The sequence below is a fragment of the Geotrypetes seraphini genome, chromosome 5 (assembly GCF_902459505.1).
Source record: "Geotrypetes seraphini chromosome 5, aGeoSer1.1, whole genome shotgun sequence".
NCBI classification, from domain to species: Eukaryota; Metazoa; Chordata; class Amphibia; order Gymnophiona; family Dermophiidae; genus Geotrypetes; species Geotrypetes seraphini.
The window spans coordinates 255694963-255708923 of record NC_047088.1 but is presented as its reverse complement, the minus strand read 5'-3'; the positions used below and the strand labels follow the sequence as shown (position 1 = coordinate 255708923).

General features: G+C 40.5%; 1 protein-coding gene across 4 annotated transcripts in view; it reads right to left on the bottom strand.

The window, feature by feature from the left end:
* CNTNAP5 (contactin associated protein family member 5) overlaps positions 1-13961 on the bottom strand; it is an 885931-nt gene that overhangs the window by 693362 nt on the left and 178608 nt on the right. For 2 of the 4 annotated variants that reach the window (XM_033947241.1, XM_033947243.1), the window contains exon 1: positions 9664-9840. The exons of the other annotated variants lie outside the window; for them this stretch is intronic. In XM_033947241.1, coding sequence (XP_033803132.1) covers positions 9664-9742 — 79 coding nt within the window. In that variant the 5' untranslated portion in view covers positions 9743-9840. Of the gene's footprint in view, positions 1-9663; positions 9841-13961 lie in introns of those variants that run through there. 4 annotated transcript variants of the gene reach the window in all.

Genomic DNA, 13961 nt, shown 5'->3' with positions numbered 1-13961 from the left:
TGGCAGATAAAAAGGCCACTTCTTCCTCATTCACTTGTCTAAATGACTCCCATTGAAGCCCTATTACTGAATATTCAAAAGCTGAATCAGCACTTGTAATATCTGTTCAGGAAATACCTTGATCAATTTTTTTCAACCAAATCATCAGCATACAAGTTTCAAGTTTTCAAGTTTTATTAAAAGTTTGATGAATCGCTAAATCGTAATGCAAAGCGATGTACAAGTCTAAAAACATATAAAAACATTTTGCAGTTCAGGGGAACAACCTGAGCAATAAACATGAACAGACCCAGAGGGGAAAATGGGGTAGAAATACGTGTGATGGGGAAAAAAAAGACGAAAAGGGAAAGAACGATAGGAAGGGGAATGACAACACTAACAGTCTAGCTGATATTAACAAGATACTAATGTTTTAAGAAAGGAGAGAAAAATTAGCAGTTAAACACATCTTTAAAAAGAAAACATTTTAACTTGCTTTTGAAACTGTTGATAAGATGATCTTCCCTTATATGTACTGGTAATGAATTCCATAGTTGAGGAGAGCGACTAAACTGATAAAAGGTATGGAAAATTTTTCATACGCTGACAGGTTAAAAATGCTGGGGCTGTTCTCCCTGGAGAAAAGGAGACTTAGAGGGGACATGATAGAAACCTTCAAAATCCTAAAGGGCATAGAGAAAGTGAATAGGGACAGATTCTTCAAACTGAGGGGAGCCACAAACACTAGGGGCCACTCGGAGAAATTGAAGGGGGATAGGTTTAGAACAAATGCTAGGAAGTTCTTTTTTACCCAGAGGGTGGTGGACACATGGAACGTGCTTCCGGAGGATGTGATAGGCCAGAAATCTGTACAGAGGTTCAAGGAGGGTTTGGATAGGTTCCTGAAGGAAAAGGGGATAGAGGGGTACAGATAGAACTTGAGGTAGGTTAAAGAAATGGTCAGAAACCACTTCACAGGTCGCGGACCTGATGGGCCGCCGCGGGAGCGGACCGCTGGGCAGGATGGACCTCTGGTCTGACCCAGTGGAGGCAACTTCTTATGTTCTTATGTTCTTATGATAAATTTCAGAGTAGGAACGACCAACAAGTGTTGGTTATTTGATCTGAGTGATCAGGCGAGAGTATAGGGTATTAAGACACACTCAAAGGCCGGGGTTTTGTGAAGTATTGATTTAAAAGTTATTAGGCAGATTTTATAGTTTATTCGGTGTACTACAATGAGATTTTTCAAGAAGAGGGGTAACATGGTCAAATTTCTTCACCTTCCAAATAAGTTTTATGGAAGCGTTTTGAATAAGGTGACACCAGGAAGTTCTTGAGGTGACACCAGGAAGTTCTTGAGGTGACACCAGGAAGTTCTTTCTTACTGAAAGGGTGGTTGATCGCTGGAATAGTCTTCCACTTCAGGTGATTGAGGCCAGCAGCGTGCCTGATTTTAAGGCCAAATGGGATCGACACGTGGGATCTATTCACAAGGTAAAGGTAGGGGAGGGTCATTAGGGTGGGCAGACTGGATGGGCCATAGCCCTTATCTGCCGTCTATTTCTATGTTTCTATGTAAGCTGTAACCATCTAATCTCTTTTTGAGGGATTCCTATGACCAGAGCATTGCAGTAGTCAATTCTGGATATGACCAGCGAATGGATCAAGATATTGAGCAATTTGGGTTCTAACCATTTGGAAACTGAACGGATTTGTCTTAGTCTAAAGAATTTTCAGACTAACCTCATTACCAGTCGCATTACCGCCCTCAATTAAATATCATACTGTCTGGAACAATTCTCTCAGTTGATTTAGAGCAGTTTCCACTCGATCCTGAAAAAAATCTATTTTGCAGTCTCACATGTGGACTTGTATTCCAACACCTTAATGCAATAGGACTTGTGGAGGGGCATAATCGAAAGGGACGTCTAAGTCCGTTTACGTCCATCTCGCAAGTCATCCAAAGTTAAAAAGAGCCTAAGATACATCTTTGAAAGATACATCCAACTTTTTTGACTTTCAAAAATTGTCTAATTATACGTCCTGCCGATCTGATTGTCCAAGCCGCTAAATCGTCCATCTTTATACCACATTTCCATCCAACTTTCTGTCCAAGTCCAAAACACCTAGAACAAGCCCTGTGGGACGTGGGAGGAGTCTGCAAAGTGATGGACTGCACACCCAGACATGTCATCTAAATAGTGGGGTGCCTTACAGGGCACTGCTCTGAACTTCACAAAAAGGGTGCATGGTTTCTCCTCACTACAGCTTCCTTATAGGTTATGGTGAGCCCCCCAAACCATCTCCAGAATCCCCTAGACCCACTTATCTACCACCCCAATAGCCCTTATGGCTGCAGGAGCCACTTATATGCCAGTAAAAAAAGGGTTTTGGGGGTGTAAAGGGGAGTGCACATGTTTAAGTATCAATGCAGTGATTACAGGGGCTTATGGGCATGGGTCCTCCTCGCTATGAGTCCCTAACCCACCCCCAAGATGACTTAAGCTGCCTCTGGGCTGGACGACTAGGCTTACCTATGCCAGGTGGCCAGGTGATGATGGTCTGGAGGCTGAAATTTAAAGTTGTGAATAAAATTTTTTTAGGGGTGGGGGTCTGTGTTATATGTTTGCAGTGCTTATCTGGTGACTTTAGGTGGGTTTTTGTGACTTAGACCATGTTTTACATGGTCTAAGTCACAACGTCCAAGTTCCGTCTAGGCTCTGTTGTTAAACTTTCAGTTATACATGCTGTACAACTAAGTCTAAGCCGGCCCACGTCCCACTCTCGGCATGCCTTCTGAAACACCCGTTTAGCTTTGGATGTTGAGCGCAACTATGAAGGCCTAGGTCATTTTTAAATACGTCCAAAACCCAGTTTTATTATCGGCGCTTGGACGTTTTTGAGAAATGTTCGTTCAAGTGCCGACTTAGGCCGGTTTTTGGACGTTTTTCTCTTTCGATTATGAGCCCCATAATCTTCATATTCACCTGACTTCCTCCATACCCTCTCTGATTTTCTCAATTCCCATTTAACATAATTTGGAACTTCATTTCTCCAATTTAATGAACCATAATTTGGAGTAATGTAGACTTCTTTCTCCGGAGCTACCTCATTCAAAGCAGAAACCAAAGAAGATTGCCATAATTCTAAACTGTCTTATTGTCATCAACTAATAATAACTTCAGCAACCAGATGCAGCAAGCATAGATACTTCAAACCTTGGTCTCACCCACACCTTATCCCTAGACTGAGAGTGTTTCATATTGTCCAGGAAAGTGAATAGCATGAGTGAATGATCCATCCAAGGACGGTAATATAATGCATCTTGTCCACCAGCATCGAACATAACTTATCAGAGAAAAAACCCCCAAATCCAAGACATTACCAGCTTTGTGGGCCTTCTCTTTTAATAACCGAGTCAAGTTCTAACCTGAGAAAATATGAAAGCGATCATAATCCAAACTACCTGTCTTCAGCCCTTCAGGTGACAGAGGAATATTAAAGTCCCCCATCACGCATAATTTGGAGAAGTCAACATTCAACTCAAATTTAAAAAAATCTAAAAATGGAAATCCATGTTCCTTCATTACTCCTGGTGGAATATACATCATACATAAGACCATATAATCATTCTGTACTACAAGACATTCACCTTCAGCACACACACATACATCAAGCAATCTAAAATCTAAAGAAAGCCTATAAAAAACACACAATCCTACGTTTTCATAATTGTCATCCATACCCTGGAGGCCAACATTGCCTTAATAAAACCACATCAGAGATCTCCGAGAATCTTGGAGAGAGCGAGACCAGAAGGCCTTGAGCATGCGCAGTCCAGCCCAGCCCAGAGGGAGGATCTTCGAGTACCAGCATATCCTGTGCATTGGTGCTGGTGCCAAATCGGGATAAGGGATGTTATTTGGGTGCTTGGCAGAGGATGTAGGATTGTGGGGGGGGGGGGAGAGGGAGTGATGCGAGCCAGGGGGATGCCAGATCGTGGGGGGGGGGGGGGGCGCTCGTAAATCGAGTCAAGCTCAGTTTCCGAGGTGCTGATTTTACAAATGTTTTGCTCGTCTTCCAAAACACTCGCAAACCGGTGCACTCGTAAACTGAGGTTTGACTGTATTTCGATGATACAGCTCATAAAGCGCACACCTGCAGATGCAGTTCTGTAGTTTTTTTACAGGTAGGTGGGATGGGACAGGCGTAGGTGATTAAAATTTGGAGTCAGGATGTGGACCTGAAATAATATGGAAATTATAAGAGGTCCTGTGATCTGATTGCCCACGTTTATGATATGCCTGTCTCTTACTGCAAGTAAATCTACTGTTTAGAAAAAGATAGTAGCTTATTTGGTTCTATATGGGAACAGCTAATATGGAAGATAGACAAACTTAAATTAGCCTATGGGAGGCCTTTTCATATATTCTTCAAGTCCTTTGGAAACATCCATTTTAGACCCAATTTGCTCTATGCCACATGTCATTCTGGTAGGATGGTTATACAATAAGGAAGTCCTTTTCTTGGTTTACCTATATACATAAAATGAGGTAGACATAAAAATCCTGTGGTATGATGTTCCAATAAATTGATTGTCCTTGCAGTTGATTGTGTCTCTTCCCCACTCCCTTTTTAAAAAAAAAAAAAAATCTTATCGTAAACCAAGGTAAATCTTTGTAGGAATTTGTGCGATATAAGAAATTGTATGGTATGGTACTCACACATCTAAATTATAGAATACTGAGGCTAATATTCAGACTGCAGAAGGCAACCTGGCTATCTCCTCCATTAGTACCTGACCAAAACCCAAAGAATGGCAATATTCCAAACAGAATGTCAAAGAATAGCAAGATTCCAGAATCCCAGAGAGTAACAAGATTCTAGAACCCCAAAGAATAGCAACATTCCATACAGAATATCAAGATAGGAAGATTCCGGAATCCCAGAGAGTAACAAGATTCTAGAACCCCAAAGAATAGCAACATTCCATACAGAATATCAAGATAGGAAGATTCCGGAATCCCAGAGAGTAACAAGATTCTAGAACCCCAAAGAATAGCAACATTCCATACAGAATCTCAAAGAAAAGCAAGATTCTGGAATCCCAGAGAGTAACAAGATTCTAGAACCCCAAAGAGTAGTAACATTCCATACAGAATCTCAAAGAATAGCAAGATTCCGGAATCCCAGAAAGTAACAAGATTCTAGAATCCCAAAGAGTAGAAACATTCCATACAGAATATCAAGATAGGAAGATTCCGGAATCCCAGAGAGTAACAAGATTCTAGAACCCCAAGGAGTAGCAACATTCCATGCTACCGATCCAGGGCAAGCATGTCTTTAATAACAGAATATGGATTTTTCCTCCAGGAATTTGTCCAAACTTTTCTTAAAACCAGCTATGCTATCCACTTTTACCACAACCTCTAGCAACGCGTTACAGAGCTTAACTATTTTCTGAGTGAAAAAAATATTTCCTGTACATCAAATCTTTTCCCTTTCCTTTCCTAACAAACATGATCCTAGCTAGAAAAGTAAGAATATGAAGAATAGCATTTTTAAAAAAATTTTTGCTGATAATTCAGTACAGGATTTTAAATCAAGGCTGTTTTGAGTTTTACTTGGACTTTTCCTAATCAAAGCAGAGTGACTTTTGTTCTTCTATATCCCACAGTGACAAATCTAAAAGGCAGCTATATTAATCTAAGCTTCATTTCAATTCTTGGGCTTGGTTTTGAAGTTAACTGAAATTGACTACCCAACCATCATTGATTATGCATTCTAATTATTATTACTATGGTCAATTAACATGGCAAAAACAAGGGCAATCTGTTACCTATACAACCCATGCCCAAATAGCACAGAAAAGGAAGAAATGAATCTATCCATGGATGATTTTACATTTGAACAGTGACAGTGGATGTTATAATTGAGATGTTGCAGGTCAAGAAACCAAGTTAAATGTTATTTAGCCATCGAGATAAAGATGAGGGGAAAAAAACCAAGCTGAGTTGATGGCAGGATGAAAAAATGAGAGAGAGAGATTATATTTAAAAAGAAACAATGCATGGAAGAAAAAAAAAATGAAAATGAGTGACAGAATTAGTGGCAGAAAGACAAGAGAATGAAGTATTGAGAGACAAAAAAGGGAGAGAATAAACAAGGTCATTTTATTCTTGAGGAGATTATTCTTTTTATAGCCTTTTATCTCACAAGTTTAAATTATCTGGTTCCGCAATTCTAAAGTGATGCATAGTGATGAACTAACCATTATATTCCAACATTAAAAAGCAAAACAAAACAGAACAATGCTAAGTCTGATGTACTGTATATCTGGGGACAGAAGTAGGAACAGTTCACTGGAATTATTCTAGCAGCCAAACTGAGCAAATAAAGCTGAGAATTAATATGCAATGAATAAGAATAAATAAAACAAAACATGCCGGTCTACACAGCCCACATCAAAAAAGCTGTTCTTGGCCTTTTGCAAAATTCAACAGTTAGATTTAATAGTCTACAAGATAGTTTTCTTAGAATTTGGAATTGTTTAAAATATGTATTTAATAAAACACCTATTTTAATATAGATTGAACATTCTGATTTCCTCATTCATTCTCCAATTAACAAATGTTTTAATTATTGATTTTACACAATTAAGTTCCAACATCATTGGAAAAACCATGAATAATGCAACTAAAAAGAAAAAAAAAAAAAGCTACGTTTGATATGTTAAAAGTTTCAACTCAGGAAGGTTTGTTGTTGTTTTTCTCCCCCATCGGTTTTCTTATTAATACAACAAAAGAAAGCTAAAGCACTCGCAAAAGCAGTTGATGCCTCCTCAAGACTGGATTTACTAGAGGGCATCAAATGCATTTTAAGTACCGATGTCAATACGGCACTGAAGGGAAGCAACTGTCTAAACTTTTGCAGGATATCAAGATTCAGGCATATTTATCTACAGCTTGCAGCTGTAACTTCGGCAGCAGGAAACACATCTGTTTTTGGAAGAGGACACTTTTTGATTGAAACAATTGGAGGGCAAGGGAGTTAAATTTTGGGAACAATCACTCTGCCCTTGGCGACAACAATCCATCTCTACTACTTCAACAAGGAGGTGAATTATCCTCCATAGATTATAAACCACGGATTGCAGAACACCTAGCTACTAGCAATGTTGGGGGGGGGGGGGGGGTCAGGGGTTCATGGTTTTGAAAGTCAAAGTCAGTGTACACTATAATTACTGAAGGTAGGAGACTAACGCTTTTGCTACATTTGCTCTGACCATCTGCAGTCTGGCAAGATCCCAAATGCAACTCCATCAGTTATCCATAGCTGTGACCTAGAAGGGTATCCTCTAAAAGTGGCAAGGAGCACCTATTTTGCCTTGCGTTCTTGCATCTGAGTAAGTCTACGGAAATCTGTTCGCTTGGTTCCTCAAACTGAATGCGCATCAATGAATTCCGGTATAAAAGCGTATTGAAAAGATGAACGTCTTTTTTTGTGTGCATAAGTGATTAGCCATACTTCTATATTTATAAAAGCATACAGTTTTCCCCAAAATTTAAAGAAGAAAAAAAAAGTATACATGAAACCAAGAACCAGGGAATTTACAGATTACTCGGTAGCAGACAATTCACATGATCATGCCGCAAGTCTTCCACCAATAGGTGTACACAATACAAATATAACTCACAGACAAATGGATAAATACGAATTAATGAGAAAGTGCTCTTTAGACTTTTCAGACATTTTCATTCTTATCCATCGATTTATTAAGTGAAGGCTTTATAGTTGGAAAAAAAATGCTGGTATAAAACGACAATGACAGAGCGAGAGACAGAGGTCAATTTGCATAGTGGCACCTATCGCGGCAATCAGTAACCTTCTCCCTTTCCTGCACATCTTAAGAACGTCTGTGTTTTCATTTTAATAACATCAAGAAGGATGTACTTGTCCTGTTATGTTTGTTTTACAGAAGTCAGTTGTTTAGGATTCCTGCACTCTTCACGTGACATTTGCATTATAAATGGGCTGTTTTCTTAATATTATCAATCCTGATATTTGTAATGAAAGCACAATTTCTGGAATAAGAGGGTTTTTTTTTTTTTTTCGCACTCCCCTTTACATGGCTTATCAATAGGTCAAGACTGACCTCTAGTGTTCTGAGAGATACCAACATCTATTGAGCAGTTCACTCAGTATCTTCACACAACAGATCACACTTTGCATAAAACAAAACAAAACAAAACAAACACACCTTTTTTTCTGGGTTGGTTTTTTTTTTTTAATTATACAAATAAATTAAATGTCGTTACACAGAGAAAATATCTGGAAAAATGAATTATAGGGCTTCATTTCCTTACGAAATAGTTAAGCGCTAAGATGTATTTGGCAAACTCTAAACCATGTTGGATTGGAGATGCTGCTAGTATCTTGTCAGTTTTAAATAAGGCATGAAAGTAATATATACAGTATGCAAAACTTTTTTGATCAACGTAAAGGTACGTGAATAACATCATTGCTACTGATTTTGCTCCAAAGTAGGGCAAATGTATATCATGTTGGTTTGCATGATATAATATATTGAAAACATACGATCAAATCCACCATATGTTCATTGCAGTATAAACCATTATGCAAATATGCAAATTATTACATAAAGAGAAGTAACACAGGGCATCTCATGCATCATAAGAATCAATTACTGTAGTTTGAAACACGGCTAGCATCACCATATGCAACACCCTATCCCCAACTTTAAGATACATATTTCTCTAGAAATCATCATCTATACAACACGAGTTCTTAAAGTTACTCCTAAAATAATTATGTTGAAAAAAAAAATGTAAAGAAAAGTAATATATTCACGTTAGATCTATGTGTTTGGCTAACGGCTCTTAAAAGAACGCCATTCTTTCGAACCGTTCATGAGATTTATACAGCAACTTTGAAACTGAAAAATTTGATTCCAGCTTCAATGCCCATTAAATTAAATGTCTTTCTGACGTTCTATTAAAGCTCAGTTTCCAGGGCATTCAACATGATGTACATTATTCAATTGTTAATTTATTATTTTGCATAAGAAATCTGCGTATAGAATAGGAAATACAGTTGGGATAATGATGCACGTCTCCTAAAAATAATAATAATAAATCTCATTCAACCTTTGGGTCCAAAACATGCTTGGGATTTAAATGTTAAATACTGAATTCATGAAATTTTATGCAATATAAGTTATACTAAAAAAAAAAAAAAAAAAAAAAGTGATAAATACTTTGATGCATCACCCGGTGCATGCAAAGTGCTATGCACACGTTGTTAGAAACACATATGGTAAACGTATCTTGATAATCCTGTCACCAGTTTCTGTTGCATTAGCGCCCCATGTTACAGTGGGAAGCTAAGAAAATCGCAGGTCTTTGCTCAGATTGTTAGGCAAACCGGTTTTCTACTGTAACCCAACGCTAAACTACTGGAATGGAAGATAAAGAAATGCCCAGCAACTGAGCTATGTGGATGGGCTAAGGCAAATCAACACAGGACTAACTTTGCTTGGATTAGGTCGTCTCCCTGCAACGGTAGCGTCCCACCACTTGCATTTCCCCCGCGCGAAACGGGAGCGCTAGAAAACCCGCGCATAGGATCTGCGCCTGAATATTTCACGGTTATATCACTTACAGGGCGAAGCTGTTAATCCCAGTTGCCACAGGCTCAAGTGCAGCAAGGTCGAAATGAACGGACCATAAAGGGAATCCATTGTGTTGGCACCGAAATAGAAACCGGACGGCAAGCGGGGATCCAGGTCTCTTCCGTTCGCCCAGCGCACCGCCTAGATACAGCATTCAACACCCAAGTAAATCCTTCCAGGCAGACGCGCTTAAAGAAACAGCCGCCCGGAACGCCGCGTTTCCAAAATCAGCACCGGTGCTGGTGGACAGCTCCTTATAGCCGGCTCTTCGCACTCCACCTCCTCCGCCGCGGAAGACACACCCCCCCGGCCTGGGAGACTCTGGTCTTCGCTCCGCAGGCGCTCAGAGCCTGGAGAACATCTGAGCAAATCAAAGCTTCACGGAGCTCTCTTCCCCCCCCACCCCAAAAGCCTCTGAATCAAACGAAAGCGACGGGAGGAACCATACCCCGGTACATGCAAAAAAAAAAAACAAAACAGATCTTGCAGCAGCTTTTTCTTCTCCCCCACCTACTTCTATACGCGTGTTATATAACCGTCAAACATTAATGCAGATAGATAACGTACAGAGATATGCTATATGCAGGTTTTATATCATTCCCTTTTTGCAAGGGAGAAATGCAAGCACTGCAGGTATATGTATCACTGTAAAAATTATATATCCTTCTCCCCTGCTGTATCTGAAAGTGTGTGTGTGATTACAATGACTATCATCAATGGTGCATCCGCATAAGGCTCACAAGTCCCTCTATTTTATAGACGTAGCTCTTTTAAGCTGACAGAACCGGGCTTTCTGAATTTACGTGGGTCATAATTGATGGCCTTGGTTCCTATGAGAGAAAAGCCACCTCTCTGCCTTTACAAAGTGGAAACATAATTTCAAACTGCAGTGAGGCACCGAGTGTCACAGTGCTCAGCCCTGGGCAGTGTTTTGGAACCATTTCTTATATATGTTAACCCTTACCTTCCCTCTTTCCCTGATTTTTTTTTTTGACGACTGAATACACTCCAAATAATTAAAATCAAACATTATTTTAAGTTGACTAAGAGGACAGAAGGCTTTTGCGAATATTGGACACCTAGATGATAAAAAAAAAAAAGATGCATTGAATGATTTAATTGTTGATTTCTGATTTTCATAGTGTAATATTTGTAGCAAGCAGTAAATTAACATCTCTGCAGGAGCCTCATCCGGATGATTGCCAAGATTTAACATTTGTGCTTTTGCTGCTGCTTCTTTCTAAATCAATAAAGGAATGTATCAAAGGCTGATAAAAATCACATCACCGATTCAGCTTCAGCACTGATGGAGAAATTATTACTAGCGCTTTTGCCTCTGTGAGGAATAATGCTCCCCAAGTCCCCGTGTGCTTTATGCTTCTCAGGCATAATGAGAATGCTGCATCTAATTGCCACGAGGTTGACCTGTGAAGACGGGTTTATCTTAAGTGCACATTCTGTTTCGCTGTTGCAAAGGTCATGTGTCCAGCTGCTAGCGAGTTTGGTCACCGACTTCTTGCTTTGCGTCGTCCTAAGCAAGTCAGAATGATAACAATTGCACTCCTGAAATCTAACGATGGCTCACTGAGTTTCAAGCATTATTTTGAAAGCTAAATAATGCGATTATGTTCAGAACTGCTGTGTGTATACAATATATGTAGCTTTGGCTATACAGAAGGGAGATATCATGGGGTAAATATTGTATTATGGCTTGCAACGTGTTCCGATTAGTTTTCCAGGACAGTGGTATGTAAATACCCAAGATTCAAAGTTATTTAAATGCTTGTCCAGGGCTAACCGTAAATATTCACTGGTCCTTAACCGGATGTGCCACTGAATATTCATGGTGAGTGCCTAAGCCAGTAATTCCCAAACCCGTCCTGAGGGAACCCCAGAAAACACAGCGAGAGTCAATGATCTTCAAAAAATTGCAGGCAGGAAAATGGGAAACAGACCAACAATATGTTTATTTAACTCCAGAACCTGACCTTGCCACTTTGGCCCTAAGCAGGGCCAGATTAAAGGGTAGACCCAGTAGGCACGTGCTTAGGGCCCGAAAATATCAGGGGAGCCCCAGAGCTGGTGTTAGGGGGGGGAGCAAACAGGGCATGGGGGCCCCCGACTACTTGGTAAGGTCAGTTTCACTCCCTTCCACTCCCTCGCTGCCCTTTCGCCTGCAAGCGAACAGAATCTAGGCCGTGGGGCTCTAACACTGCACACGCTGGCTTCCCTGCCTCTACGAAACAGGAACATCTAAAATGTAACTTTTCCCCTTTTTATCATTATGTGTCTTAGTATGTCCGTGTCGGTTTCTTATTTAGTACTGGATACTATTAATATGTCTTTTGGAGGAGCAGGGAAGCCAGTGTGCACAGTATTAAAGCCCCGCGGCCTGGGTTCAGTTCGCATATGGGTAGTGGGCAAGAGGGCAGCGAGGGAGTAGAAGGGAGGGAAGCTGACCTTACCTCACCAGGCAGTCTGGGGGGGGGGGAGAAATGCTGCTGCACCCAATTGGAGAGAAAGAGGGAAGGAGGTAGAAGACCAAGAAGGGAGAGGAGAAGAAAGAGAGATGCCAAGACCATGGGAGGGAGGGGATAGAAAGGAGATACCAGACCATGGAGGGGAGGGAAAGGAAGAAGATAGATGCCAGACAAAGGGTAAGGAAGGAGGGAGGGAGAAAAAGGAAGGAGAGAAAATGCCAGATAATGGAGGGGAGGGGGGAGATAGAAGAGGAGAGCAGAAAAATGCCAAGGCATGGAGGAGGGAAGAAAAACTAAGGAGATAGATGCCAGACCAGAGGGAAAGGAAGGAGAGGAGGGGGAGGGAGAGAGAGAAGAAAAGGAAAGGAGAGAGATGCCAGGCCATAGGGTTGAGTGGGAAGGAAGGAAAGAAGAGAAATGCCAGAGCATAGGGGAAGGGGTGGAGACAGAAAAATGGAGGGGGGGGGGGTGAAGCTGAAATGAGTCACATACAAAGGAGAGAAAGGGCACAGGAGAGACAGCTTTAGCGACGATCGCATGTGCCGACCCGATGCAGAAAACGCCTCTGCACGATCACTTATTCCCCGGTCTGACCATGCAAATAAGTTCATTAATATTTAAATGCCATGTAAACTGATGCTCTAACATGGTTTCTCAATGCACTAATAAACAGCAATTGCTTTCAGGACTGGGTCAGAGAGCTTTCATCGCAGAATAGAAATACTCTTTTGCTGCAGTCAAGTTATCCCTCCCTATGTTTTTTCCTTGAATGTTCCTTTTTCTTCTCGCAACATCTAAAATGTAACTTTTCCCCTTTTTATCATTATGTGTCTTAGTATGTCCGTGTATAAGTCGGTTTCTTATTTAGTACTGGATACTATTAATATGTCTTTTAAACGGATTAAGTTTGTTTTAAAATGTTCAAGTGTTTGTCTGCTTATGAGTTTTGATTTTAGTTTGTATATAATATTAGTATCATATTACAAGTTTCTAGTCCGGGCATACTTTGCTCCTGTTCGGGCATTTCGGGCACGTATCAGTCCTACTGATTGTTGTTTGAAATGTATGGCCCCGAGAGCCTCTTTGGGTCATATGTTCTGGCACTGTCCGGGCATTCAGGCATACTGGAAACGTATCTGCCTACATGTACAATCTATCTGGAAATGCACTTGGATACCTACCAATACGTATTTATTCACGTTAAAACTTACTATGAGGCCCATTCGACCGGGTGCAGCGGTGTTTGCCAGAAAGGCTATTTTCGTGGGACTTAAAACTATACTTCAATGCTGGTTGTCACCACATACCCCAACAGTTTCCCACTGGCGCACGCAAATGATCCAGTTAGCAGGTTATGAGCGATTATCTGTTACAGACATGAACTCTAAGGCTGGTGTTTTATACTTACGCTGTTGGATACCATTTTGTTCTACACTAACACCGGTTGTACGCAGTAGATTGTTGAATTGACCTAACTGTTAGAGGCTGTTCCCACGGGGGGTGGGGTGGGTGGGAAGGTGGGGGGGGGAGTTTGAAGGGGGTTGGCAGGGGTTGGGGGTTATTGGGTACTTATTGGGTACAGTTATGATATTTAGGTAAACTGCTTGATGATCTGGCTGATCTTGTCTCTATGTACATGTAAAACCTAATAAAACTGTTTTAAACATAATATTAGTATCTTGTTTTATAATGCTTATGTATCTTATTGTAAATCGCTTAGTAAATTATAGATAAGCGATTCATCAAATGAATAAATAAACATAAACAGATACAGCCATGCAAATTATTACCGTTAACTGATGCATGCG